Raw genomic sequence first — 27,304 nt, 5'->3', positions numbered from 1 at the left:
ATGAAGACTGCAGATGTGGACAGGGCAATAAATTGCAATGTCCATACTGTGAGACACCTAAGAACATCACAGCTGCAGGACAGGTACAGGATGGCAACAACAACTGCCCGAGTTACACCAGGAACGCACAATCCCTCCATCAGTGCTCAGACGGTCCGCAATAGGCTGAGAGAGGCTGGACTGAGGGATTGTAGGCCTGTTGTAGTAAGGCAGGTCCTCACCAGACATCACCGACAACAACGTTGCCTATGGGCACAACTCACTGTCGCTGGATTAGACAGGACTGGCAAAAAGTGCTCTTCACCTACGAGTCGCGGTTTTGTCTCACCAGAGGTGATGGTCGGATTCGCGTTTATAGTTGAAGGAATGAGCATTACACCGAGGCCTGTACTCTGAAGTGGGATCGATTTGGAAGTGGAGGGGGCGGTCTGTCACAGCATCATCGGATTGCGCATGTTGTCATTGCAGGCAATTTCAACGCTGTGCGTTACACAGAAGACATCCTCCTCCCTCATGTGGTACCCTTCCTGCAGGCTCATCCTGACATGACCCTCCAGCATGACAATGCCACCAGCCATACTGCTCATTATGTGCGTGATTTCCTGCAAGACAGGAACGTCAGTGTTCTGCCATGGCCAGCGAAGATCCCACTGTGCACATCTGTGACCTGTTGGATTGGAGGGTGAGGGCTAGGGCCATTCCCCCCAGAAAGGTCCGGGAACTTGCAGGTGGGCCTTGACCCCCCCCCCCCTTTGTTCAGGGACACATTATTCAATTTCTGTTAGTCACATATCTGTGGAACTTGTTCAGTTTATGTCTCAGTTGTTGAATCTTGATATATTCATACAAATATTTATACATCTTAAGTTTGCTGAAAATAAACACAGTTGACAGTAAGAGGACGTTTCTTTTTTTGCTGAGTTTAAATGTGTGTATGTGTGTGTTATCATTAATTATGTTGGTGTGTGGTTGTGCATATATATATGTATATATATGTGTGTGGCTCTTACTAGAACACTCAGGGACTTTCACCTTCTTGTCCTTCAGCCACTGTACGGTTGATTTGGAGATGTGCTTTGGGTCATTGTCATGTTGAAACGTGTACCATCTTCCCAACTTCAACTTCGTGGCAGAGAGCTGCAGGTTCTCATTTTCCCTTCTATCCTGATAAGAGATACAGTAACAGCTGAATAGAAACCCCCCCCACAACAGGATGCTGCCACCGCCGTGCTTTATTGTAGACGTGGTGTTCTTTACTATAGGCGTGGTGTTCTTTACAGTAGACGTGGTGTTCTTTACTGTAGACGTGGTGTTCTTTAATGTAGGCTTGGTGTTCTTTACTGTAGACGTGGTGTTCTTTACTGTAGACGTGGTGTTCTTTACTGTAGACGTGGTGTTCTTTACTGTAGGTGTGGTGTTCTTTACTGTAGGCGTGGTGTTCTTTACTGTATACGTGGTGTTCTTTAATGTAGGCTTGGTGTTCTTTACTGTAGACGTGGTGTTCTTTACTGTAGACGTGGTGTTCTTTACTGTAGACGTGGTGTTCTTTACTGTAGACGTGGTGTTCTTTACTGTAGACGTGGTGTTCTTTACTGTCGACGTGGTGTTCTTTACTGTAGGTGTGGTGTTCTTTACTGTAGACGTGGTGTTCTTTACTGTAGACGTGGTGTTCTTTACTGTAGGTGTGGTGTTCTTTACTGTAGACGTGGTGTTCTTTACAGTAGGTGTGGTGTTCTTTACTGTAGACGTGGTGTTCTTTACTGTAGATGTGGTGTTCTTTACTGTAGGTGTGGTGTTCTTTACTGTAGACGTGGTGTTATTTACTGTAGACGTGGTGTTCTTTACTGTAGGTGTGGTGTTCTTTACTGTAGGTGTGGTGTTCTTTACTGTAGGCGTGGTGTTCTTTACTGTAGGCGTGGTGTTCTTTACTGTAGACGTGGTGTTCTTTACTGTAGGTGTGGTGTTCTTTACTGTAGACGTGGTGTTCATTACTGTAGACGTGGTGTTCTTTACTGTAGACGTGGTGTTCTTTACTGTAGGTGTGGTGTTCTTTACTGTAGACGTGGTGTTCTTTACTGTAGACGTGGTGTTCTTTACTGTAGACGTGGTGTTCTTTACTGTAGTGATATATTTTACATAAATTCCCATCAATTCCCATTATTAAAGTGGCTGGAGTTAGTGTGAGTCAGTGTGTTGGCAGCAGCCACTCAATGTTAGTGGTGGCTGTTTAACAGTCTGATGGCCTTCAGATAGAAGCTGTTTTTTAGTCTCTCGGTCCCTGCTTTGATGCACCTGTACTGACCTCACCTTCTGGATGATAGCGGGGTGAACAGGCAGTGGCTCGGGTGGTTGTTGTCCTTGATGATCTTTATGGCCTTCCTGTGACATCCGGTGGTGTAGGTGTCCTGGAGGGCAGGTAGTTTGCCCCCGGTGATGCGTTGTGCAGACCTCACTACCCTCTGGAGAGCCTTACGGTTGTGGGCGGAGCAGTTGCCGTACCAGGCGGTGATACAGCCCGACAGGATGCTCTCGATTGTGCATCTGTAGAAGTTTGTGAGTGCTTTTGGTGACAAGCCGAATTTCTTCAGCCTCCTGAGGTTGAAGAGGCGCTTCTGCGCCTTCTTCACGATGCTGTCTGTGTGGGTGGACCAATTCAGTTTGTCTGTGATGTGTACGCCGAGGAACTTAAAACTTACTACCCTCTCCACTACTGTCCCATCGATGTGGATAGGGGGGTGCTCCCTCTGCTGTTTCCTGAAGTCCACAATCATCTCCTTAGTTTTGTTGACTTTGATTGTGAGGTTATTTTCCTGACACCACACTCCGAGGGCCCTCACCTCCTCCCTGTGGGCCGTCTCGTCGTTGTTGGTAATCAAGCCTACCACTGTTGTGTCGTCCGCAAACTTGATGATTGAGTTGGAGGCGTGCGTGGCCACGCAGTCGTGGGTGAACAGGGAGTACAGGAGAGGGCTCAGAACGCACCCTTGTGGGGCCCCAGTGTTGAGGATCAGCGGGGTGGAGATGTTGTTACCTACCCTCACCACCTGTGGGCGACCCGTCAGGAAGTCCAGTATGGAGGGTACTATGGTGTTAAATGCTGAGCTGTAGTCGATGAACAGCATTCTCATATAGGTATTCCTCTTGTCCAGATGGGTTTGGGCAGTGTGCAGTGTGGTTGAGATTGCATCGTCTGTGGACCTATTTGGGCGGTAAGCAAATTGGAGTGGGTCTAGGGTGTCAGGTAGGGTGGAGGTGATATGGTCCTTGACTAGTCTCTCAAAGCACTTCATGATGACGGATGTGAGTGCTATGGGGCGGTAGTCGTTTAGCTCAGTTACCTTAGCTTTCTTGGGAACAGGAACAATGGTGGCCCTCTTGAAACATGTGGGAACAACAGACTGGGATAAGGATTGATTGAATATGTCCGTAAACACACCAGCCAGCTGGTCTGCGCATGCTCTGAGGACGCGGCTGGGGATGCCGTCTGGGCCTGCAGCCTTGCGAGGGTTAACAAGTTTAAATGTTTTACTCACCTCGGCTGCAGTGAAGGAGAGTACGCATGTTTTCGTTGCAGGCCGTGTCAGTGGCACTGTATTGTCCTCAAAGCGGGCAAAAAAGTTATTTAGTCTGCCTGGGAGCAAGGCGTCCTGGTCCGTGACTGGGCTGGTTTTCTTTTTGTAATCCGTGATTGACTGTAGACCCTGCCACATACCTCTTGTGTCTGAGCCGTTGAATTGCGATTCTACTTTGTCTCTATACTGACGCTTAGCTTGTTTGATTGCCTTGCGGAGGGAATAGTTACACTGTTTGTATTCGGTCATGTTTCCGGTCACCTTGCCCTGATTAAAAGCAGTGGTTACTTACTGTAGGCATGGTGTTCTTTACTGTTCTTTACTGTAGACGTGGTGTTCTTTACCATAGGCGAGGTGTTCTTTACTGTTCTTTACTGTAGACGTGGTGTTCTTTACTGTTCTTTACTGTAGACGTGGTGTTCTTTACTGTTCTTTACCATAGGCGTGGTGTTCTTTACTGTTCTTTACTGTAGACGTGGTGTTCTTTACCATAGACGTGGTGTTCTTTACTGTTCTTTACTGTAGACGTGGTGTTCTTTACCATAGACGTGGTGTTCTTTACCATAGGCGTGGTGTTCTTTACTGTTCTTTACTGTAGACGTGGTGTTCTTTACTGTTCTTTACCATAGGCGAGGTGTTCTTTACTGTTCTTTACTGTTCTTTACTGTAGACGTGGTGTTCTTTACCATAGGCGTGGTGTTCTTTACTGTTCTTTACTGTAGACGTGGTGTTCTTTACTGTTCTTTACTGTAGACGTGGTGTTCTTTACCATAGGCGTGGTGTTCTTTACTGTTCTTTACTGTAGACGTGGTGTTCTTTACCATAGGCGAGGTGTTCTTTACTGTTCTTTACCATAGGCGAGGTGTTCTTTACTGTTCTTTACTGTAGACGTGGTGTTCTTTACTGTTCTTTACTGTAGACGTGGTGTTCTTTACCATAGGCGAGGTGTTCTTTACTGTTCTTCACTGTAGACGTGGTGTTCTTTACCATAGGCGTGGTGTTCTTTACTGTTCTTTACTGTAGACGTGGTGTTCTTTACCATAGGCGTGGTGTTCTTTACTGTTCTTTACCATAGGCGTGGTGTTCTTTACCATAGACGTGGTGTTCTTTACTGTTCTTTACCATAGGCGTGGTGTTCTTTACCATAGACGTGGTGTTCTTTACTGTAGACGTGGTGTTCTTTACCATAGACGTGGTGTTCTTTACTGTAGACGTGGTGTTCTTTACCATAGGCGTGGTGTTCTTTACCATAGGCGTGGTGTTCTTTACACTCTTCTGACCACAGCACTTTTTGCCACTTGACTTCGGAATCTACAATGTGCTTTTTGGCTCAAACAATACTTTTTTTTCTTGCCACCCTCGCAGAGAGGCCAGATTTGTGGAGTGTTTGTGATATTGTGGTCACATGCACACATTGACCAGTCTTTGCCATAAAGGCCTGAAGCTCCTTCAAGTTCACCATTGGCTGCTTGGCAGCCTCTCTGATCAGTCTCCTCCTTGCCCTGTCATCCAGTTTGGAGGGACGTCCTGATCTATGCAGGGTCTGGGTGGTGCCATACGCCTTCCACTTCTTAATAATTGTCTTAACTCTGCTCCGAGGGATAGACAAAGCCTTTGAAATAGTTTCATATCCACCCCCTGACTTGTCCCTTTCCACAATTGTATCTTATAATCACAGCAAATTTAAAAAAATATATTTGTATGAACATGACAAGATTCAACAAATGAGACAAACTGAACAAGTTCCACAGACTAACAGAAATTAACAGTTCCATGTGACTAACAGAAATTGAATAATGTGTCCCTGAACCAAGGGGGGGGGGGGGGGGGTCAAAATCAAAAGTAACAGTCAATATCTGGTGTGGCCACCAGCTGCATTAATTACTGCAGTGCATCTCCTCCTGAAGGACTGCCCCAGATTTGTCAGTTCTTGCTGTGAGATGTTACTCCACTCTTCCACCAAGGCAACTGCAAGTTCCAGGACATTTATGGGGAGAATGGCCCTAGCTCTCACCCTCCGATCCAACAGGTCCCAGACATGCTCAATGGGATTGAGATCCGGGCTCTTCGCTGACCATGGCAGAACACTGACATTCCTGTCTTGCAGGAAATCACGCACAGAACAAGCAGTATGGCTGGTGACATCTGTAAGCTGTTAGTGTCTTAATAACCATTCCACAGGTGCATGTTCATTAATTGTTTATGGTTCATTGAACAAGCATGGGAAACAGTGTCAAAACCCTTTACAATGAAGATCTGTGAAGTTATTTGGATTTTTACGAATTATCTATTTTTTCTGAGTTTAGATCTTTTGAAAGTACCTTTCCGCCCACAGTGGATCCTTTGCTTTGAATTGGAGTCCTCTATGAACAGCCGCTTTTTTTCTGGACTAATCAAAGCCACTACAATTGATCACAGATGGAAGCCAATTAGCTTGATTTGGGATCTGGACGGTGGTTGGTTATACCTCAGCAAGTTTGCAATTGCAATTTTAAAAGTGGGGATGTTTACTTATCCAAGTTGTAATGAATGTGCTGAGAGTTGGGAAGCAAGTTCAGGGAGTGAGTGTTTTAATAAATAAAAGAAACAATGAACACGAAACACAAACAACGCACTGACATGAAAACAGAGTCAGTAACACCTGAGGAAAGAACCAAGGGGTGTAACGATTGGGAAGAAGATAGTTCTGTAACGATTGTCATGGGGAGAAGGAGAAGAGGACCAAGGTGCAGGGTGGTAAGTATTCATAATACTTTTAATAAATACGAATACTTGAACAAAAAACAACACGACAAACGAACAGTTCTGCAAGGTGCAATACACACAAAACAGAAAACAACTACCCACAACCCATAGTGGGAAAACAGGCTGCCTAAGTATGGTTCTCAATCAGAGACAACGATTGACAGCTGCCTCTGATTTGGAAAACACATAGAAATCTAACACACAGAACCAAACATAGAATGCCCACCCCAACTCCCGCCCTGACCAAACTAAAATAGAGACATAAAAAAGGAACTAAGGTCAGGACTTGACAAGGGGAATGACAGATATAGAGGAGATAATCAAGGAGGTGATAGAGTCCAGGGGTGTCATGAGGCGCAGGTGCGCGAGACGATGGTGACAGGTGTGCGGGGTAATCAGCAGCCTGAGGACCTCGAGGCCGGAGAGGGAGTGTACATGACACAAATAGGGTATTGTATTGTTTTATTTTTAATTGTTGTTTTAATGTATTTTTTCACTTGGACATTGTGGGTTACTGTAAGGCAACAAAAGGTTAACATTTTGAAAAGGGGTGGTGACTCTCTATACCCACTGTATGTGTGTGTTTTCATTCATTCATTGTGTGTGTGTGTGTGTGTGTGTGTGTGTGTGTGTGTGTGTGTGTGTGTGTGTGTGTGTGTGTGTGTGTGTAGATGGCAGAGAGCCTGATGACCATAGCCTATGACAACGGAGTGAACCTGTTTGACACAGCAGAGGTTTACGCTTCAGGAAGGTACGCTACTCTCTCTCCCCTTCTCCACCCAGTAGGCAAGCAAATAATTCATAGATGGCTAAATGTAGTGATTTGTGTGTGTGTCTCTCTCGCTCAGGGCTGAGACGACTTTGGGTAAAATCCTAAAGAAGAAGGAATGGAGGTGAGGCCCATCCTCTTACACTCTTTCACTCATTCTCTCCATCCGTTTCAGTCACTGATGGTGACAGCTCAGCAATAATACTGAAATAATGTCTATCCCCCTCTCCTCCTTCGCTCCATCTAATACCTTTTTTCCCCCTCTCTCCTCCTTCGCTCCATCTAATACCTTACTTCTCCCCCTCTCCTCCAACTCCATCTAATACCTTTCTTCCCCCTCTCCTCCTTCGCTCCATCTAATACCTTACTTCTCCCCCTCTCCTCCTTCGCTCCATCTAATACCTTACTTCTCCCCCTCTCCTCCAATTCCATCTCATCCCCCTTCCTCTATTAATCATCCATCCCTCTTCTCCCCCTATCCCCCTCTTTCTCCACTCTCTCTACCCTCTCTCTAACTTCTCTCTCTCTTCCTTTCTCTTTCTCTTCCCCTCTCTCTCTCACGCCTTTCTCTCTCTCTCCCCCTCTTCCCCCTCTCCCACCTCTCTCTCTATCCTCCCTCTCTTTCCTCCCTCTCCTCCTCCTCCCTCTCTCTCTCCCCCTCTCTTTCTCTCTGTATCCATCAGGAGGTCTAGTTATGTGGTGACCACTAAGATCTACTGGGGAGGACAGTAAGTGTCTCTAAAAGCAGATGTTTCATTGTTTGACTCTGTTGTGTGTCTCTAAAAGCAGTAGTTGAATAGTTTGACTCTGTTGTGTGTCTCTAAAAGCAAATGTTTAATAGTTTGACTCTGTCTCTTAAATCAGTTATTTTGTTTCTGTTGGAACTGTCTTTTAACCTTAAAGGGATGCTTCAGGATTTTGGCAATGAAGCCCTTTATCTACTTCCCCAGAGTCAGATGAACCAGTGGATACCATTTGTATGTCTCTGTGTCCAGTATGAAGGAAGTTTGAGGTTGTTCCATGTGGCTCAGTTGGTAGAGCACTTGCCATGCCAGGGTTGTCGGTTCAATTCCCACGGGGAACCATAACAAAAATGTAGCACATTACGTCGCTAAGAGTTTTTTTAAATGTAGTTTTCCGAAACAATGAAGCAATGGAACAGCATCGAGAGCCAGGTGCCCCACGAGCTCATCTGACTCTGGGGAAGAAGATAAAGGGCTTCATTCCAAAACTATCCCCTTAAACTGACAGAATGTCCAAAAGAGGACAATGTTTATTTCACCTTTATTTAACTAGGTAGGCTAGTTGAGAACAAGTTCTCATTTACAACTGAGACCTGGCCAAGATAAAGCAAAGCAGTTTAACATATACAACAACACAGAGTTACACTTGGAATAAACAAAACATACAGTCAATAATAAAGTAGAAAAAATAAAACAAAAAGTCTATATACAGTGAGTGCATTTGAGGTAAGATAAGGAAATAAATAGGACATGGTGGCGAAGTAATTACAATATAACAATTAAACACTGGAATGGTAGATGTTGCCGTGGCAATTTCCTGTATTACCAAATGGGGAGAGTTACAAACCACACACCAGTCAGAGTTATACTTAAACTTCACCTTTAATAATAATTAAGCTTTTGCAATAGCATTTGACTCTCAACAATTCACTATCTCTAATGAAAAGTTGAGAGTGTCAACATAATGGCAACTGAGATCTTTTATAGTAAAGATACACCCCTCTCAACTAACATGACAAACTACAGATCTTAGGAAAACTTCACAAAGGGCCTTTTACTTGAGAGAGGAGTATCCCATAGCCAGATAGCATTAGCTATAAATTATTGTTCAGTTTGGTCTCTAAGACGAGGTTCTAATCTCGTTCCTTGTACTTCATAGTACCAAAACATTACCTCATCCAAGGCATAACTCAATTGTCAACTCTATGTACACCCATCTCAAGTAAACCCCCTCTTGGGGGTTAAACATGGTTTAACAGATAAATTCACATATGAAGACAATGTTCCATTCTGACCTCTCCCTTTCTGATATTCTGCATATTACCAGAGACGTGTAAAAGACAAGCCTGACCTCTCCCCTCTCTGGGCCCCAAGTGACTGAGCCCTAGCTGAGAAGGGAAAAGTGCAACTGCCAACAGTATAGTCCAAAGGGAGACATTCTAATGACAAGTATCTCTCATCAGCATATTATGTAAATAAAACATCTTACTTATCTATGTTACCCAACTAATTCTGATTCATCCTCCACAATGTGCAGAAGATGAATGTGCAAGTAGGGATACTGGGGTGCAAAGGAGCAAGATAAATAAATAAATACAGTATGGGGGATGCGGTAGTTGGGTGGGCTGTTTACAGATTGGCTTTGTACAGGTGCAGTGATCTGTGAGCTGCTCTGACAGCTGGTGCTTAAAGCTAGTGAGGGAAATATGAGTCTCCAGCTTCAGTGATTATTGCAGTTCGTTCCAGTCATTGGCAGCAGAGAACTGGAAGGAAAGGGGGCCAAAGGAATGAATTGGTTTTGGGGGTGACCAGGGAGATATCCCTGCTGGAGCGCGTGCTACGAGTGTGTGCTGCTATGGTGACCAGTGAGCTGAGAAAAGGCGGGGCTTTACCTAGAAAATACTCATAGATGACCTGGAGCCAGTGGGTTTGGCGATGAGAGTGAAGCGAGGGCCAGCCAACGAGAGCGTACAGATTGCAGTGGTGGGTAGTATATGGGGCTTTGGTGACAAAATGGATGGCACTGTGATAGACTGCATCCAATTTGTTGAGTACAATGTTGGAGGCAATTTTGTAATGACATCGCCAAAGTCGAGGATTGGTAGGATGGTCAGTTTTACGAGGGTATGTTTGACAGCAGGAGTGAAGGATGCTTTGTTGCGAAATAGGAAGCCGATTCTAGATATCATTTTGGATTGGAGTTATAGGATGGCCGGGGTGTTAAGCATGTCCCAGTTTAGGTCACCTAGCAGCACAAGCTCTGAAGACAGATGGGGGGCAATCCGTTCACATATGGTGTCCAGTGCACAGCTGGGGGCAGAGGGTGGTCTATAGCAAGCGGCAACGGTGAGAGGCTTGTTTCTGGAAAGGTGGGTTTTTAAAAGTAGATGCTCAAATTGTTTGTGTAAGGTCTGGACAATAAGGTTTGGACAATGAGGTCTACCTGAACACTAAGCCATAACTTCCTCTTACTTCCTGTGAAGGGCGGAGACGGAGAGAGGGTTGTCTCGGAAACACATCATTGAAGGTATGACATCACTTCCTCCTCACAGAGCTATGTCCACTAGCTCAGTGACATCTACAGCTGACAGCTCAGAACATAGAGGAAAGAGAGACCAAGCCGAAAGAGAGGGATTGAGGGTCAAAGGAGAGCAGAGGGATTGAGGGTCAAAGGAGAGCCGAGGGATTGAGGGTCAAAGGAGAGCCGAGGGATTGAGGGTCAAAGGAGAGCCGAGGGATTGAGGGTCAAAGGAGAGCCGAGGGATTGAGGGTCAAAGGAGAGCCGAGGGATTGAGGGTCAAAGGAGAGCCGAGGGATTGAGGGTCAAAGGATAGCCGAGGGATTGAGGGTCAAAGGAGAGCAGAGGGATTGAGGGTCAAAGGAGAGCCGAGGGATTGAGGGTCAAAGGAGAGCAGAGGGATTGAGGGTCAAAGGAGAGCAGAGGGATTGAGGGTCAAAGGAGAGCAGAGGGAATGAGGGAGAAAGGAGTGATAAATATTATAGTGATAATGTCATAATGATGATGTCATAGCGATTATGTGGTGTGAAAAATGGCATAACGATAATGTAGTGATGATGTTATAGTGATGATGTCATAGTGATGATGTAGTGATGATGTCATAGTGGAAATGTCATCGTGATGATGTCAGTGATGATGTAGCGATAATATCATAGTGATGATGTAGTGATTACAACATAGTGGAAATGTCATAGTGAATATGTCATAGTGATGATCAGGCAATAATATCATAGTGATGATGTCATAGTGGAAATGTCATAGTGATGATATAGCGATAATGTCATAGTAATAATGTCATAGTGATGATGTAGTGATTACGTCATAGTGGAAATATCATAGTGATGATGTCATAGTGATGATGTAGTGTTAATGTTATAGTGATGATGTAGTGTTAATGTCAAAGTGATGATGTAGTGAAAATGTCAAAGTGATGATGTAGTGAAAATGTCATAGTGATGATGTAGCGAAAATGTCAAAGTGATGATGTAGTGAAAATGTCAGTGATGATGTAGTGAAAATGTCACAGTGATGATGTAGTAAAAATGTCACAGTGATGATGTAGTGAAAATGTCACAGTGATGATGTAGTGATAATGTCATAGTGATGATGTCATAGTGATGATGTAGTGTTAATGTCAAAGTGATGATGTTGTGAAAATGTCATAGTGATGATATCATAGTGATGATGTCACAGTGATGATGTAGTGTTAATGTCAAAGTGATGATGTAGTGAAAATGTCATAGTGATGATATCATAGTGATGATGTCACAGTGATGATGTAGTGATAATGTCTTAGTGATGATGTCATAGTGATGATGTAGTGTTAATGTCAAAGTGATGATGTTGTGAAAATGTCATAGTGATGATATCATAGTGATGATGTCACAGTGATGATGTAGTGATAATGTCTTAGTGATGATGTAGTTTTAATGTCAGAGTGATGATGTAGTGTTAATGTCAGAGTGATGATGTAGTGAAGATGTCATAGTGATGATGCAGTGTTAATGTCAAAGTGATGATGTAGTGATAATGTCATAGTGATGACGTAGTGAAAATGTCACAGTGATGATGTAGTGTTAATGTCACAGTGATGATGTAGTGATAATGTCAGTGTTGTCAGTGATGATGTTGTAGTGATGATGTCATAGCCATGTTCCAGGTCTGAGGGATCTCTGTCTCATAGTGATGTTAGAGTGATGATTTAATAATGACGTATTGAAGTGATGATGATATAACATCTTGGATCCAGGTCTGAGGGATTCTCTGTCTCGGCTGCAATTGGAGTATGTTGACATCGTCTTCGCAAACCGCACAGACATCAACTCACCTATGGAGGGTAATGACCATAACCATATTTTATTGAACAGATTGGACAGTAGAGATAAGACTGGCAGGACATTAGAGATAAGACTGGCAGGACAGTAGAGATAAGACTGACAGGACAGTAGAGATAAGACTGGCAGGACAGTAGAGATAAGACTGACAGGACAGTAGAGGCAAGACTGACAGGACAGTAGAGATAAGACTGACAGGACAGTAGAGATAAGACTGACATGACAGTAGAGAGAAGACTGGCAGGACAGTAGAGATAAGACTGACAGGACAGTAGAGATAAGACTGGCAGGACAGTAGAGATAAGACTGGCAGGACAGTAGAGATAAGACTGGCAGGACAGTAGAGATAAGACTGACAGGACAGTAGAGATAAGACTGGCAGGACATTAGAGATAAGACTGACAGGACAGTAGAGATAAGACTGACAGGACAGTAGAGATAAGACTGACAGGACAGTAGAGATAAGACTGGCAGGACATTAGAGATAAGACTGACAGGACAGTAGAGATAAGACTGTCAGGTGGCAGGCCAGTAGAGATAAGACTGGCAGGACAGTAGAGATAAGACTGACAGGACAGTAGGGATAAGACTGGCAGGACAGTAGAGATAAGACTGGCAGGACAGTAGAGATAAGACTGACAGGACAGTAGAGATAAGACTGGCAGGACATTAGAGATAAGACTGACAGGACAGTAGAGATAAGACTGTCAGGTGGCAGGCCAGTAGAGATAAGACTGGCAGGACAGTAGAGATAAGACTGACAGGACAGTAGGGATAAGACTGGCAGGACAGTAGAGATAAGACTGGCAGTACAGTAGAAACAAGACTGACAGGACAGTAGAGATGAGACTGACAGGACAGCAGAGATGAGACTGACAGGACAGTAGAGATAAGACTGGCAAGACAGTAGAGATAAGACTGACAAGACAGTAGAGATAAGACTGGCAGGGCAGTAGAAACAAGACTGGCAGGACAGTAGAGATAAGACTGACAGGAGAGTAGAGAAGAGACTGACAGGGCAGTAGAGACGAGACTGACAGGGCAGTAGAGACAAGACTGACAGGACAATAGAAACGAGAGCAGAGACAAGACTGCCAAGACAGTAGAGACAAGACTGACAGGACAATAGAAACGAGAGCAGAGACAAGACTGCCAAAGACAGTAGAGACAAGACTGACAGGACAATAGAAACGAGAGCAGAGACAAGACTGCCAAGACAGTAGAGACGAGACTGCCAGGACAGTAGAGAAGAGACTGACAGGGCAGTAGAGACGAGACTGACAGGACAGCAGAGACGAGACTGACAGGACAGTAGAGACGAGACTGACAGGACAGTAGAGACGGGACTGACAGGACAGTAGAGACGAGACTGACAGGACAGTAGAGACGGGACTGACAGGACAGTAGAGACGAGACTGACAGGACAGTAGAGACGAGACGAGACTGACAGGACAGTAGAGACGAGACTGACAGAACAGTAGAGACGAGACGAGACTGACAGGACAGTAGAGACGAGACTGACAGAACAGTATAGACAAGACTGAAAGGGCAGTAGAGACTGACAGAACAGTGGAGATTCGTTTTGGGTGGTCTAACCCTGTGTGTTGTTGTAGAGGTTCTGAGGTCTAACCCTGTGTGTGTTGTAGGGGATGTGAGGTCTAACTGTGTGTGTGTGTGTGTGTGTGTGTGTGTGTGTGTGTGTGTGTTGTAGAGGTGGTGAGGGCGATGACGTTTGTGATCAACCATGGCATGGCCATGTACTGGGGCACGTCACGATGGAGCGCAATGGAGATCATGGTGAGGATAACCTTTAACCCCTAATCCCTTCACCATCTAACCTGACTTTAGTCCTAACCCTAACCCATCCCATTGTTTCAGATTGTGGGAGTGAATCATGTAATGTGGCAGAGTATATTGACTCCTTTCTCAACCCCTTATCTCAGAAGCACCCCAGCTATGTAAAGGATGCCTATTGCATTTGTTAATAAAAATGGAGTTACCTTCTGGAGCAATGCTATTCTCGATTGATGTAGACTCGCTATACACTAATATCGACACTCAACTAGGACTTCGGACAGTTTCAAAAAATACAAGGATACAAATAGACCAGATGAGGCCATCCCTTCTCTCTTAAAACTTGGACTAATGCGTAATGACTTTGAATTTGATTCTAAACACTACCTACAAATGTTATTTACATTGCAGATTGGAAGCAGACGGTCTTCCCCAAGCGCAAAAACCTCCATCCATATATATGCGTTATTTGTATGATATCTTTGGGGTTTGGTGCCAAGAGGTGGGGGAGTTTGTAAACTTTATAAATACACTGCTCAAAAAAATAAAGGGAACACTTAAACAACACAATGTAACTCCAAGTCAATCACACTTCTGTGAAATCAAACTGTCCACTTAGGAAGCAACACTGATTGACAATAAATGTCACATGCTGTTGTGCAAATGGAATAGACAACAGGTAGAAATTATAGGCAATTAGCAAGACACCCCCAATAAAGGAGTGGTTCTGCAGGTGGGGACCACAGACCACTTCTCAGTTCCTATGCTTCCTGGCTGATGTTTTGGTCACTTTTGAATGCTGGCGGTGCTTTCACTCTAGTGGTAGCATGAGACGGAGTCTACAACCCACACAAGTGGCTACGAGCTGTGGCTACGAGCTGTGGCAAGAAGGTTTGCTGTGTCTGTCAGCGTAGTGTCCAGAGCATGGAGGCGCTACCAGGAGACAGGCCAGTACATCAGTAGACGTGGAGGAGGCCGTAGGAGGGCAACAACCCAGCAGCAGGACCGCTACCTCCGCCTTTGTGCAAGGAGGAGCACTGCCAGAGCGCTGCAAAATGACCTCCAGCAGGCCACAAATGTGCATGTGTCTGCTCAAACGGTCAGAAACAGACTCCATGAGGGTGGTATGAGGGCCCGACGTCCACAGGTGGGGGTTGTGCTTACAGCCCAACACCGTGCAGGACGTTTGGTATTTGCCAGAGAACACCAAGATTGGCAAATTCGCCACTGGCGTCCTGTGCTCTTCACAGATGAAAGCAGGTTCACACTGAGCACGTGACAGACGTGACCGAGTCTGGAGACGCCGTGGAGAACGTTCTGCTGCCTGCAACATCCTCCAGCATGACCGGTATGGCAGTGGGTCAGTCATGGTGTGGGGTGGCATTTCTTTGGGGGGCCGCACAGCCCTTCATGTGCTCGCCAGAGGTAGCCTGACTGCCATTAGGTACCGAGATGAGATCCTCAGACCCCTTGTGAGACCATATGCTGGTGCGGTTGGCCCTGGGTTTCTCCTAATGCAAGACAATGCTAGACCTCATGTGGCTGGAGTGTGTCAGCAGTTCCTGCAAGAGGAAGGCATTGATGCTATGGACTGGCCCGCCCGTTCCCCAGACCTGAACCCAATTGAGCACATCTGGGACATCATGTCTCGCTCCATCCACCAACGCCACGTTGCACCACAGACTGTCCAGGAGTTGGCGGATGCTTTAGTCCAGGTCTGGGAGGAGATCCCTCAGGAGACCATCCGCCACCTCATCAGGAGCATGCCCAGGCATTGTAGGGAGGTCATACAGGCACGTGGAGGCCACACACACTACTGAGCCTCATTTTGACTTGTTTTAAGGACATTACATCAAAGCTGGATCAGCCTGTAGTGTGGTTTTCCACTTTAATTTTGAGTGTGACTCCAAATCCAGACCTCCATGGGTTGATAAATTTGATTTCCATTGATCATTTCTGTGTGATTTTGTTGTCAGCACATTCAACTATGTAAAGAAAAAAATACTTAATAAGAATATTTCATTCATTCAGATCTAGGATGTGTTATTTTTGTGTTCCCTTTATTTATTTGAGCAGTGTATTTTGAATGGACATCACCCCTCGATTACAGGGATGGGGAGTAACAGATTACATGTAAGGAATTACAAAACACCTGTAACTGTTATCCGTTACGTTACCAGTTAACATATTGTAATCAGATTACAGATACTTTAGAAAAACTAGATGATTACTTCTTGGATTACTTTGATGATTACTTCTTGGATTACTTTGATGATTACTTCTTGGATTACTTTGATGATTACTTCTTGGATTACTTTGATGACTACTTCTTGGATTACTTTGATGATTACTTCTTGGATTACTTTGATGATTACTTCTTGGATTACTTTGATGATTACTTCTTGGATTACTTTCGTATTCAGAAAGGATGTTTATGAAAAACTTTTCTCAACGACATTCAAATCAGCATTGAAAAAAGGCGCAAGTTTAAATTTGTCTGACCATAAGTCAGAGACAACTATGTTGACACACCAAATGTGTTTGATGGATCGTGGGGAAAGAGCAGGAATAGGCTTTTGTAGGCTACAGTCCAAGCTATGTCTTCCAATGGTGCGACTGGTGTTGGCATCCAAAGATTATCCAACTTGAATAAACACTTGGGGTTAAGGACGACAGCAGTGGTGTAGTCTACAGCGATACGGATATCACTTATTATTGATATATACATAGCACATTGTTGTGAATCACATTGCTGCTCTCTCATTTAGCTATTTGCGCCTTACGGATTGTGGATGGATGTTCACAAATCTAAATGTGTATTTGAACCCAAAAATTGTTGAATTCAAGAAGTTTAAGCTGCCTATCAATCATTGTTTTTGAAACCAGTGGACAGCCAGTGAAAAATGCGCTCTTGCAACAGCTAATTAGTCTGGATCCCAGACGGTGGAATAAAATTGGGGCTTTTATTGCTCAATCTAATTCATTCTGATTATTTTTTTAATCCATAGGCCTAATGGACACATGCTCAAACTCGTACATTTTAATAGACTTAAAGGGGCAATCATCAAATCAAATCTAATGTATTTATATAGCCCTTCGTACATCAGCTGATATCTCAAAGTGCTGTACAGAAACCCAATCTGTAGTTGCTACATCCATTTTTGGATGGATATATATATATATATATATATATATATATATATATATATATATATATATATATATATATACATATATATACATACATACATACATACATATCCATTGATCCTTGAAGTATATAACTTATAAATGTTAAACTGTCACACTCTATGACAACCTAAACTATAAGCTTGTTTTTCTCCAATGTTTGTAAACATTGTAATAGTAAACAAACACGGTATAGCCTCAAAGCATAGTTAAAACAATCATTAGGATATCAAGCAACCATAGCTCTGTCTATTCATTTGAGAGGGTGGTTACATTTCTCCAGGCCCATCCCTCTGCTTTTTACCAAAACAGAGGCGGGGAATCCGTTTTGTTATTGTTTCATCTGTGGATGAATCTGCATCTGTGCCCTTTAAATGATTTATAATATATACATTATTAAACAGCTATCAAGATATCATCAACAAAATGGTAAACAATAGGCCAAAAGCAAATACAGCATATGGCATTCATTTTTCAAATGTAAATAGCACTTTTCAGCAGTGCTCAAAGCATTTCATTTTTTAAATGTAATCTTTATTTAACTAGGCAAGTCAGTTAGGAACAAATGCTCATTTAACCCTTACCCTACCGAAGAACAGTGGGTTAAAAACTTAAAATGTGTTAGGGCTAGGGTCCTTTTTTCAGAATTTCCGCCTGACTGACGTGCCCAAAGTAAACTGCCTGTTAAATCAGGCCCAGAAGCCAGGATATGCATATAATTGGTACCATTGGATAGAAAAACTTTAGAAATGTTAAAATAATAGTTGCGACTATAACACAATAGATATGGTAGGAAAAAAACTAGGAAAAAACAGATTCTTTTTTTTTTGAGAGATCCCATGCTCTTACAGTGGAAAGCTTAGGGGCATATGCAATTCCAGCTCCCAGATTGCAATTCCTATGGCTTCTACTAGGTGTCAGCAGTCTTTGTTCAAGGTTTCAGGTTTTTAACTGGTATAACGAATAAGAAATATGAGTTTTAGTACAATGACACAATCATCAAATCATCAAATATCCATCATTTTTAAGATTTTTTTTTTGAATTGCGGAAGATGTCCCACTAGCGGGACGCCTATCCCACGGAGGATTTATTAATTTTAAAAGGCATTAGAAGAAGACAAAATGTATGTTAACAATTGAATGACATCTATTGCAGATTTACACAGCTGGCCATGTATGGATGTTACATTTTACTTTATGGGTTAGTTATGTAGGCTTCTTCAAACCCATCGCTTTCTACTGTGTATAATAATACTATTAAATGATATATTTACATTTAAAACCAAAGTCTATCAGAATTACAGTCACCTTGATCTTCAAGAATAGGACTTGGAAGTATGGAAGTATAGATTATAGATTATAGATAGAAGTATAGATCAGCCAAATTATTTTACCTGAGCTTAACGCTAAAGCTAAGGACTTATTAGCCAGACCTACTCTGTTGTTTATGGTTTTGTTGTCATGGAAGACTGATTGGGCTCATTAATTCGAGTTGAAAAATAAATTCATGGAATGGGGCGGCAGGTAGCCTAGTGGTTAGAGTGTAGGGGTGGCAGGTAGCCTAGTGGTTAGAGTGTAGGGGTGGCAGGTAGCCTAGTGGTTAGAGTGTAGGGTGGCAGGTAGCCTAGTGGTTAGAGTGTAGGGTGGCAGGTAGCCTAGTGGTTAGAGTGTAGGGTGGCAGGTAGCCTAGTGGTTAGAGTGTAGGGTGGCAGGTAGCCTAGTGGTTAGAGTGTAGGGTGGCAGGTAGCCTAGTGGTTAGAGTGTAGGGGTGGCAGGTAGCCTAGTGGTTAGAGTGTAGGGTGGCAGGTAGCCTAGTGGTTAGAGTGTAGGGGTGGCAGGTAGCCTAGTGGTTAGAGTGTAGGGGTGGCAGGTAGCCTAGTGGTTAGAGTGTAGGGGTGGCAGGTAGCCTAGTGGTTAGAGTGTAGGGTGGCAGGTAGCCTAGTGGTTAGAGTGTAGGGGTGGCAGGTAGCCTAGTGGTTAGAGTGTAGGGGTGGCAGGTAGCCTAGTGGTTAGAGTGTAGGGGTGGCAGGTAGCCTAGTGGTTAGAGTGTAGGGGTGGCAGGTAGCCTAGTGGTTAGAGTGTAGAGGAGGCAGGTAGCCTAGTGGTTAGAGTGTAGAGGAGGCAGGTAGCCTAGTGGTTAGAGTGTAGAGGTGGCAGGTAGCCTAGTGGTTAGAGTGTAGGGGTGGCAGGTAGCCTAGTGGTTAGAGTGTAGGGGTGGCAGGTAGCCTAGTGGTTAGAGTGTAGGGGTGGCAGGTAGCCTAGTGGTTAGAGTGTAGGGGTGGCAGGTAGCCTAGTGGTTAGAGTGTAGGGGTGGCAGGTAGCCTAGTGGTTAGAGTGTAGGGGTGGCAGGTAGCCTAGTGGTTAGAGTGTAGGGGTGGCAGGTAGCCTAGTGGTTAGAGTGTAGGGGTGGCAGGTAGCCTAGTGGTTAGAGTGTAGGGGTGGCAGGTAGCCTAGTGGTTAGAGTGTAGGGGTGGCAGGTAGCCTAGTGGTTAGAGTGTAGGGGTGGCAGGGTAGCCTAGTGGTTAGAGTGTAGGGGTGGCAGGTAGCCTAGTGGTTAGAGTGTAGGGGTGGCAGGTAGCCTAGTGGTTAGAGTGTAGGGGTGGCAGGTAGCCTAGTGGTTAGAGTGTAGGGGTGGCAGGTAGCCTAGTGGTTAGAGTGTAGGGGTGGCAGGTAGCCTAGTGGTTAGAGTGTAGGGGTGGCAGGGTAGCCTAGTGGTTAGAGTGTAGGGGTGGCAGGTAGCCTAGTGGTTAGAGTGTAGGGGTGGCAGGTAGCCTAGTGGTTAGAGTGTAGGGGTGGCAGGTAGCCTAGTGGTTAGAGTGTAGGGGTGGCAGGTAGCCTAGTGGTTAGAGTGTAGGGGTGGCAGGTAGCCTAGTGGTTAGAGTGTAGGGGTGGCAGGTAGCCTAGTGGTTAGAGCATTGAGCAAGTAGCCAAAAGGTTGCTGAATCAAATGCCCAAGCTGACAAGGTAAAAATGTGTTGTTCTGCCCCTGAACAAGGCAAACACGTTAAGAGGAAAGTAATCTAAAAGTAACGAAATATAATCAGATGACGTTACTGAGTTTGGGGATTCCAAAAGTTACGTTATTTGGACAGGTAACCAGTAACTGTAACGGATTACATTTAGAAAGTAACCTACCCAACCCTGAGTACAATTTACAACCTCATTAGATTGAATTTCTTGATACCAAAGTTTTTAGGATGCAAGGCCATAATGATAGAAACCTCTTGGGAACTAGAGTATATTTCTAACCGACAGACAAACATGCATAGTTATCATCATAAACACACTTAGTTGTCTTAAGTCTCAACTAATAAGATTTAACTTCATTAGCTTACTTGTTATTGCTTGGTATTCCGGATGACTGACTTGCCTGTTACTCAGGCCCAGAGGCTAGGATATGCATATACTTGGTAGCATTGGATAGAAAACACTCTGAAGTTTCTCAAACTGTTAAAATTATGTCTGTGAGTATAACAGAACTGATATGGCAGGCAAAAACCAGAGGAAAATTCATCCTGATTTTTTAAAATATTTTTTTTAGGTCACATGCCTTTTTGAAATCTGACAACACGGTTGGATTATCAAGAAGCTTTTAAATGATGTATGACAATTGTATTTTCATGAATGTTTAATATTAAGATTTTTGTATTTTGAATTTCGTGCTCTGTAATTTCACCGGATGTTGTCGTAGGTGTCCCGCGAGCAGTTCATGCACCAAAACAGGTTTTAACAGAATTTGTACGAATATGAAGGTAAACAAATACTCTTTAAAGCACTCAGACATAGAGGCTACACCAATAGATCTCCACTCACAGTCAAAGCAGAGGTAACGATGGACCTAGAGAGTGGGGAACCTCCTAGCCAGTCCAGTGAGTAATGAGGGATCTGGAGCGTGGGGAACTTCCTAGCCAGTCCAGTGAGGAATGAGGGATCTGGAGCATGGGGAACCTCCTAGCCAGTCCAATGAGTAAAGACCTGGAGTGTGGAGAACCTCCTAGCCAGTCAAATGTGTAAAGAGGTACCTGGAGCGTGGGGAACCTCCTAGCCAATCCAATGAGTGAAAAGGTCAAGAGGGACCTGGAGCGTGGGGAACCTCCTAGCCAGTCCAGTGAGTAATGAGGAATCTGGAGCATGGGAAACCTCCTAGCCAGTCCAATGAGTAAAGAGGTACCTGGAGCGTGGGGAACCTCCTAGCCAGTCCAATGAGTAAAGAGGTAAAGGGGGTAACCTCCTAGCCAGGCCAATGAGTAAAGAGGTAATGATGCACCTGGAGCATGGGGAACCTTCTAGCCAGTCCAGTGAGTAATGAGGGATCTGGAGCGTGGGGAACCTCCTAGCCAATCCAATGAGTGAAAAGGTCAAGAGGGACCTGTAGCATGGGGTACCTCCTAGCCAGTCCAATGAGTAAAGAGGTAACGAGTGACCTGGAGCGTGGGGAACCTCCTAGCCAGTCCAGTGAGTAATGAGGAATCTGGAGCGTGGGAAACCTCCTAGCCAGTCCAATGAGTAAAGAGGGACCTGGAGTGTAGGAAACCTCCTAGTCAGTCCAATGAGTAAAGAGGTAAAGAGTGACCTGGAGCGTGGGAAACCTCCTAGCCAGTCCAGTGAGTAAAGAGGTAAAGAGTGACCTGGAGCGTGGGAAACCTCCTAGCCAGTCCAATGAGTAAAGAGGGACCTGGAGTGTAGGAAACCTCCTAGTCAGTCCAATGAGTAAAGAGGTAACGAGTGACCTGGAGCGTGGGGAACCCCCTAGCCAGTCCAGTGAGTAATGAGGAATCTGGAGCGTGGGAAACCTCCTAGCCAGTCCAATGAGTAAAGAGGGACCTGGAGTGTAGGAAACCTCCTAGCCAGTCCAATGAGTAAAGAGGTAAAGGGGGTAACCTCCTAGCCAGTCCAATGAGTAAAGAGGTAATGATGCACCTGGAGCATGGGGAACCTCCTACCCAGTCCAATGAGTAACGAGGGACCTGGAGCTTGGGGAACCTCCTAGTCAGTCCAATGAGTAAAGAGGTAAAGGGGGTAACCTCCTAGCCAGTCCAATGAGTAAAGAGGTAATGATGCACCTGGAGCATGGGGAACGAACCTTCTAGCCAGTCCAATGAGTAAAGAGGAACTTGGAGTGTAGGAAACCTCCTTGCCAGTCCAATGAGTAACGAGGGACCTGGAGCTTGGGGAACCTCCTAGTCAGTCCAATGAGTAAAGAGGTAAAGGGGGTAACCTCCTAGCCAGTCCAATGAGTAACGAGGGACCTGGAGCTTGGGGAACCTTCTAGCCAGTCCAATGAGTAATGAGGGATCTGGAGCATGGGGAACCTCCTAGCCAGTCCAATGCGTAAAGAGGTGATGATGCATCTGGAGCATGGGGAACCTTCTAGCCAGTCCAGTGAGTAATGAGGGATCTGGAGCGTGGGGAACTTCCTAGCCAGTCCAGTGAGTAATGAGGGATCTGGAGCGTGGCGAACCTCCTAGCCAGTCCAATGAGTAAAGACCTGGAGTGTGGAGAACCTCCTAGTCAGTCCAATGACTAAAGAGGTACCTGGAGCTTGGGGAAGCTCCTAGCCAGTCCAATGAGTAAAGAGGTAAAGAGGGACTTGGAATATGGGAAACCTCCTACCAAGTTCAGTGAGTAATGAGGGACCTGGAGCATGGGAAACCTCCTATCCGGTCCAATATGGGAAACCTCCTATCCGGTCCAATGAGTAAAGAGGTAATGAGGGACCTGGAGCATGGGGAACGAACCTCCTAGCCAGTCCAATGAGTAAAGAGGTAATGAGGGACCTGGAGCATGGGGAACAAACCTCCTAGTCAGTCCATTGAGTAAAGAGGTAAAAGGGGTAACCTCCTAGTCGGTCCAATGAGTAAAGAGGTAATGAGGGACCTGGAGCATGGGGAACGAACCTCCTAGCCAGTCCAATGAGTAAAGAGGGACCTGGAGTGTGGGAAACCTCCTAGTGAGTCCAATGAGAAAAGGGGTAATGATGGACCTGGAGTATGGGGAACCTCCTAGCCAGTCCAATGAGTAAAGAAGTAAAGAGGGACCTGGAGAGTGGGAAACCTCCTAGCCAGTCCAATGAGTAAAGAGGTAATGATGCACCTGGAGCATGGGGAACATCCTAGCCAGTTCAATGTGTAAAGAGGTACCTGGAGCGTGGGGAACCTCCTAGCCAGTCCCATGAGTAACAATTTAAAGAGTGACCTGGAGCTTGGGGAACCTGCTAGCCAGTCCAATGAGTAAAGAGGGAATGCGGCACTTAGAAAGTGGGTAACCACCTGGCCAGTACAATGAGTAAATCGATAAATAGGAACCTGGAGCTTGGGGAACCCCCTAGCCAGTTCAATGTGAAAAGCGGGTTCTAGATCATGGGGAACCTCCTAGCAGTCCAATGAGAAAAGTGGTAAAGAGGGACCTGGAGTGTGGGGAACCTCCTAGACTGTCCTTTGTGTAAAGAGGTAAAGAGTGACCTGGAGTGTGGGGAACCTCCTGGCCAGTCAGGTGAGTAAAGAGGTAAAGAGTGGCCTGGAGTGTCGGGAACCTCCTGGCCAGTGTTATGAGTTGGACATTATTCCATTTGTGTCAAATTTTTCAAAACCCTCAATGAAGCTTAACCCTATTGTTAAGAAACATTTTGAGGAGACAGAATCGATTTAACCATGGAAACCATCCAAATTAATTTCAGCATTTAGGAGAAACAAGAACCTCAAATACATATTGGTGAATGTTTCCTTGGGTAATGGGAAAGCACAAGTTAACCCTCATTTTAGATACAGCATATCAAATACCTGAAAAATAAATATATGGGAATGGGAGCTCCGGTTTGGCAGAACTTCCAGTTGGAGTCCTCCAATCTGGTCTATGTGACAGACTGTAACAGACTGTATGTAGGAGAACCCAAATATCAATTACTGAAACGTCTAAAACAAAACATGTATTGCATAGAGAGAGTGGATAAAATGTCAGAAATATATATATCCACTTTCGTACACATGGAAAAGAGCACATATCTATCTCTGGCCTTGAGTCGGGGATGGGGTGGTCCAAGGCCCAAAGATTGGCAGCAGAGAAAAGGTGGATTACCAAATTGGGCACACCCCCATCGGTCTCAAGGAGATTGACTAAAGTCCCTGACAAAGGCACTTAGCGCCAACTGTTTTATGCTTTGATGGGAATGTAGGCCGTCTGGTGACCAGTTTGGAGTTTTCTGGTACCAATCAATCTATTTTGACAATGTATTAAAATGATACCTTGGTTTTAACTGGAGATTCATAGAATGAGAAGGGTAATTGTCTATGTGCCCGCTGTACTCCTTGTGGGTAACAGCTTATTTCCCCCTTAACCTTAACCCTAACCCTAACCTTAACCCTAACCTTAACCTTAACCCTAACTATTAACCCTAACCTTAACCCTAACCTTAACCTTAACCTTAACCCTAACCATTAACCCAAACCTTAACCCTAACCTTAACCTTAACCTCAACTCTAACCTTAACCCTAACCTTAACCTTAACCCTAACCTTAACTCTAACCTTAACCCTAACGTTAACCCCTAACCTTAACCCTAACCTTAACCCCTAACCTTAACCCTAACCTTAACCCTAACCTTAACCTTAATACATTCATCCCTTGGGGGATTCCAATTATGTACTTAATTATTTGTTTATTTAATTGATCCAGTTTTTATGTGTTTTTATTTGTTTTAAAGTTAAACCTTTTTACCCTCAGCACTTTATCAATAATTGTCTTCCTCCTGTTATTGAACTGTTGTGGGTGACCCCTCGGAACTCTCGGTCTCTCATGTTCTCCCATCCTCTCCAGACCTGTTGTTGAACTGTTGTGGGTGACCCCTCGGAGCTCTCATGTTCTCCTCTCCAGACCTGTTGTTGAACTGTTGTGGGTGACCCCTCAGAGCTCTCTGTCTCTCATGTTCTCCCACCCTCACCAGACAGGTTGAATGTACAATATAGAAACAGGGCAGAAAGTTGCAAAAGGCCCGTGCAACCCAAGGTTTGATACCAACATAAACGTAAGCCCTCTTAACCCTAACCCTAAACCTAACCCTAACCCTAACCCTAAACCTAACCCTAACCCAACCCAAGGTTTGATACCAACATAAACATAAGCCCTCCTAACCCTAACCCTAAACCTAACCCTAACCCTAACCCTAAACCTAACCCTAACCCTGACCCCAACCCTAAACCTAACCCTAACCCTAACCCTAACCCCAACCCTAAACCAGACATCATGATTTGACGTGTGGTACTTCTCACTTTCAGTTTAGAAATCTGTTGCATTCCTTTCTAACTTTTCTGTGTCACTTTCTCACTGTGTGTGTGTATGTGTGTGTGTGTGTGTGTGTGTGTAGGAGGCATACTCAGTAGCGCGGCAGTTCAACCTCATCCCTCCAGTGTGTGAGCAGGCAGAATACCACTACTACCACAGAGACAAGGTGGAGGTCCAGCTACCTGAACTATACCACAAGATAGGTACTGTACACACACACACAACAGTGGATCTCTTTAGCACAAACAAATAAAAATATGAAAGACAGATAATTCACTTTACTTTTAACAATGGTGAATGAATCACGTTAAATGACGTAGCTGCAAGCTGTCTGTGTTTACATCCTCTCAGTCCAATCACCATAGACTGTTATAGTAGAGAGAGAGGTTACATCCCTCTCAGTCCAATCACCACAGACTGTTATAGTAGAGAGAGAGCTTATATCCCTCTCAGTCCAATCACCACAGACTGTTATAGTAGAGAGAGAGGTTATATCCCTCTCAGTCCAATAACCACAGACTGTTATAGTAGAGAGAGAGGTTATATCCCTCTCAGTCCAATCACCACAGACTGTTATAGTAGAGAGAGAGGTTATATCCCTCTCAGTCCAATCACCATAGACTGTTATAGTAGAGAGAGAGGTTATATCCCTCTCAGTACAATCACCATAGACTGTTATAGTAGAGAGAGAGGTTATATCCCTCTCAGTCCAATCACCATAGACTGTTATAGTAGAGAGAGAGAGGTTATATCCCTCTCAGTCCAATCACCATAGACTGTTATAGTAGAGAGAGAGGTTATATCCCTCTCAGTCCAATCACCATAGACTGTTATAGTAGAGAGAGAGAGGATATATCCCTCTCAGTCCAATCACCATAGACTGTTATAGTAGAGAGAGAGAGAGGTTATATCCCTCTCAGTCCAATCACCATAGACTGTTATAGTAGAGAGAGAGAGAGAGGTTATATCCCTCTCAGTCCAATCACCATAGACTGTTATAGTAGAGAGAGAGAGGTTATATCCCTCTCAGTCCAATCACCATAGACTGTTATAGTAGAGAGAGAGAGGATATATCCCTCTCAGTCCAATCACCATAGACTGTTATAGTAGAGAGAGAGAGGTTATATCCCTCTCAGTCCAATCACCATAGACTGTTATAGTAGAGAGAGAGAGAGAGAGGTTATATCCCTCTCAGTCCAATCACCATAGACTGTTATAGTAGAGAGAAAGAGAGAGAGGTTATATCCCTCTCAGTCCAATCACCATAGACTGTTATAGTAGAGAGAGAGAGGTTATACTGTATCCCTCTCAGTCCAATCACCATATACTGTTATAGTAGAGGGAGAGAGGTTACAGAGAAAAGGGTGGGGGACTAGCTGGAGGTTCAAACTGCTATAGTAGAGGGAGAGAGGTTATAGAGAAAAGGGTAGGGGACTAGGTAGAGGTTCAGACTGCTATAGTAGAGGGAGGGAGGTTATAGAGAAAAGGGTGGGGGACTAGGTAGAGGTTCAGACTGCTATAGTAGAGGGAGAGGTTACAGAGAAAAGGGTGGGGGACTAGCTGGAGGTTCAGACTGCTACAGTAGAGGGAGAGAGGTTACAGAGAAAAGGGTAGGGGACTAGGTAGAGGTTCAGACTGCTATAGTAGAGGGAGAGAGGTTATAGAGAAAAGGGTGGGGGACTAGGTAGAGGTTCAGACTGCTATAGTAGAGGGAGAGGTTACAGAGAAAAGGGTGGGGGACTAGCTGGAGGTTCAGACTGCTACAGTAGAGGGAGAGGTTACAGAGAAAAGGGTAGGGGACTAGGTAGAGGTTCAGACTGCTACAGTAGAGGGAGAGGTTACAGAGAAAAGGGTAGGGGACTA

The 27,304-nt window shown here is 44.7% G+C and overlaps 1 protein-coding gene across 1 annotated transcript in view; it reads left to right on the top strand.

Moving 5' to 3' along the window:
* LOC110500912 (voltage-gated potassium channel subunit beta-2) overlaps positions 1-27,304 on the top strand; it is a 78,838-nt gene that overhangs the window by 11,659 nt on the left and 39,875 nt on the right. The window contains 7 exon segments of the mRNA XM_090214968.1: positions 6,989-7,068; positions 7,166-7,210; positions 7,770-7,814; positions 10,313-10,356; positions 12,098-12,184; positions 13,894-13,979; positions 25,524-25,644. Coding sequence (XP_090071094.1) covers positions 6,989-7,068; positions 7,166-7,210; positions 7,770-7,814; positions 10,313-10,356; positions 12,098-12,184; positions 13,894-13,979; positions 25,524-25,644 — 508 coding nt within the window.

This window comes from Oncorhynchus mykiss, chromosome 21 (genome assembly GCF_057628025.1).
Source record: "Oncorhynchus mykiss isolate SJ-2025 chromosome 21, ASM5762802v1, whole genome shotgun sequence".
Taxonomy (NCBI): Eukaryota; Metazoa; Chordata; class Actinopteri; order Salmoniformes; family Salmonidae; genus Oncorhynchus; species Oncorhynchus mykiss.
Note: the sequence above shows the minus strand (reverse complement) of the source record. Positions and strands in the feature narration are given on the sequence as shown.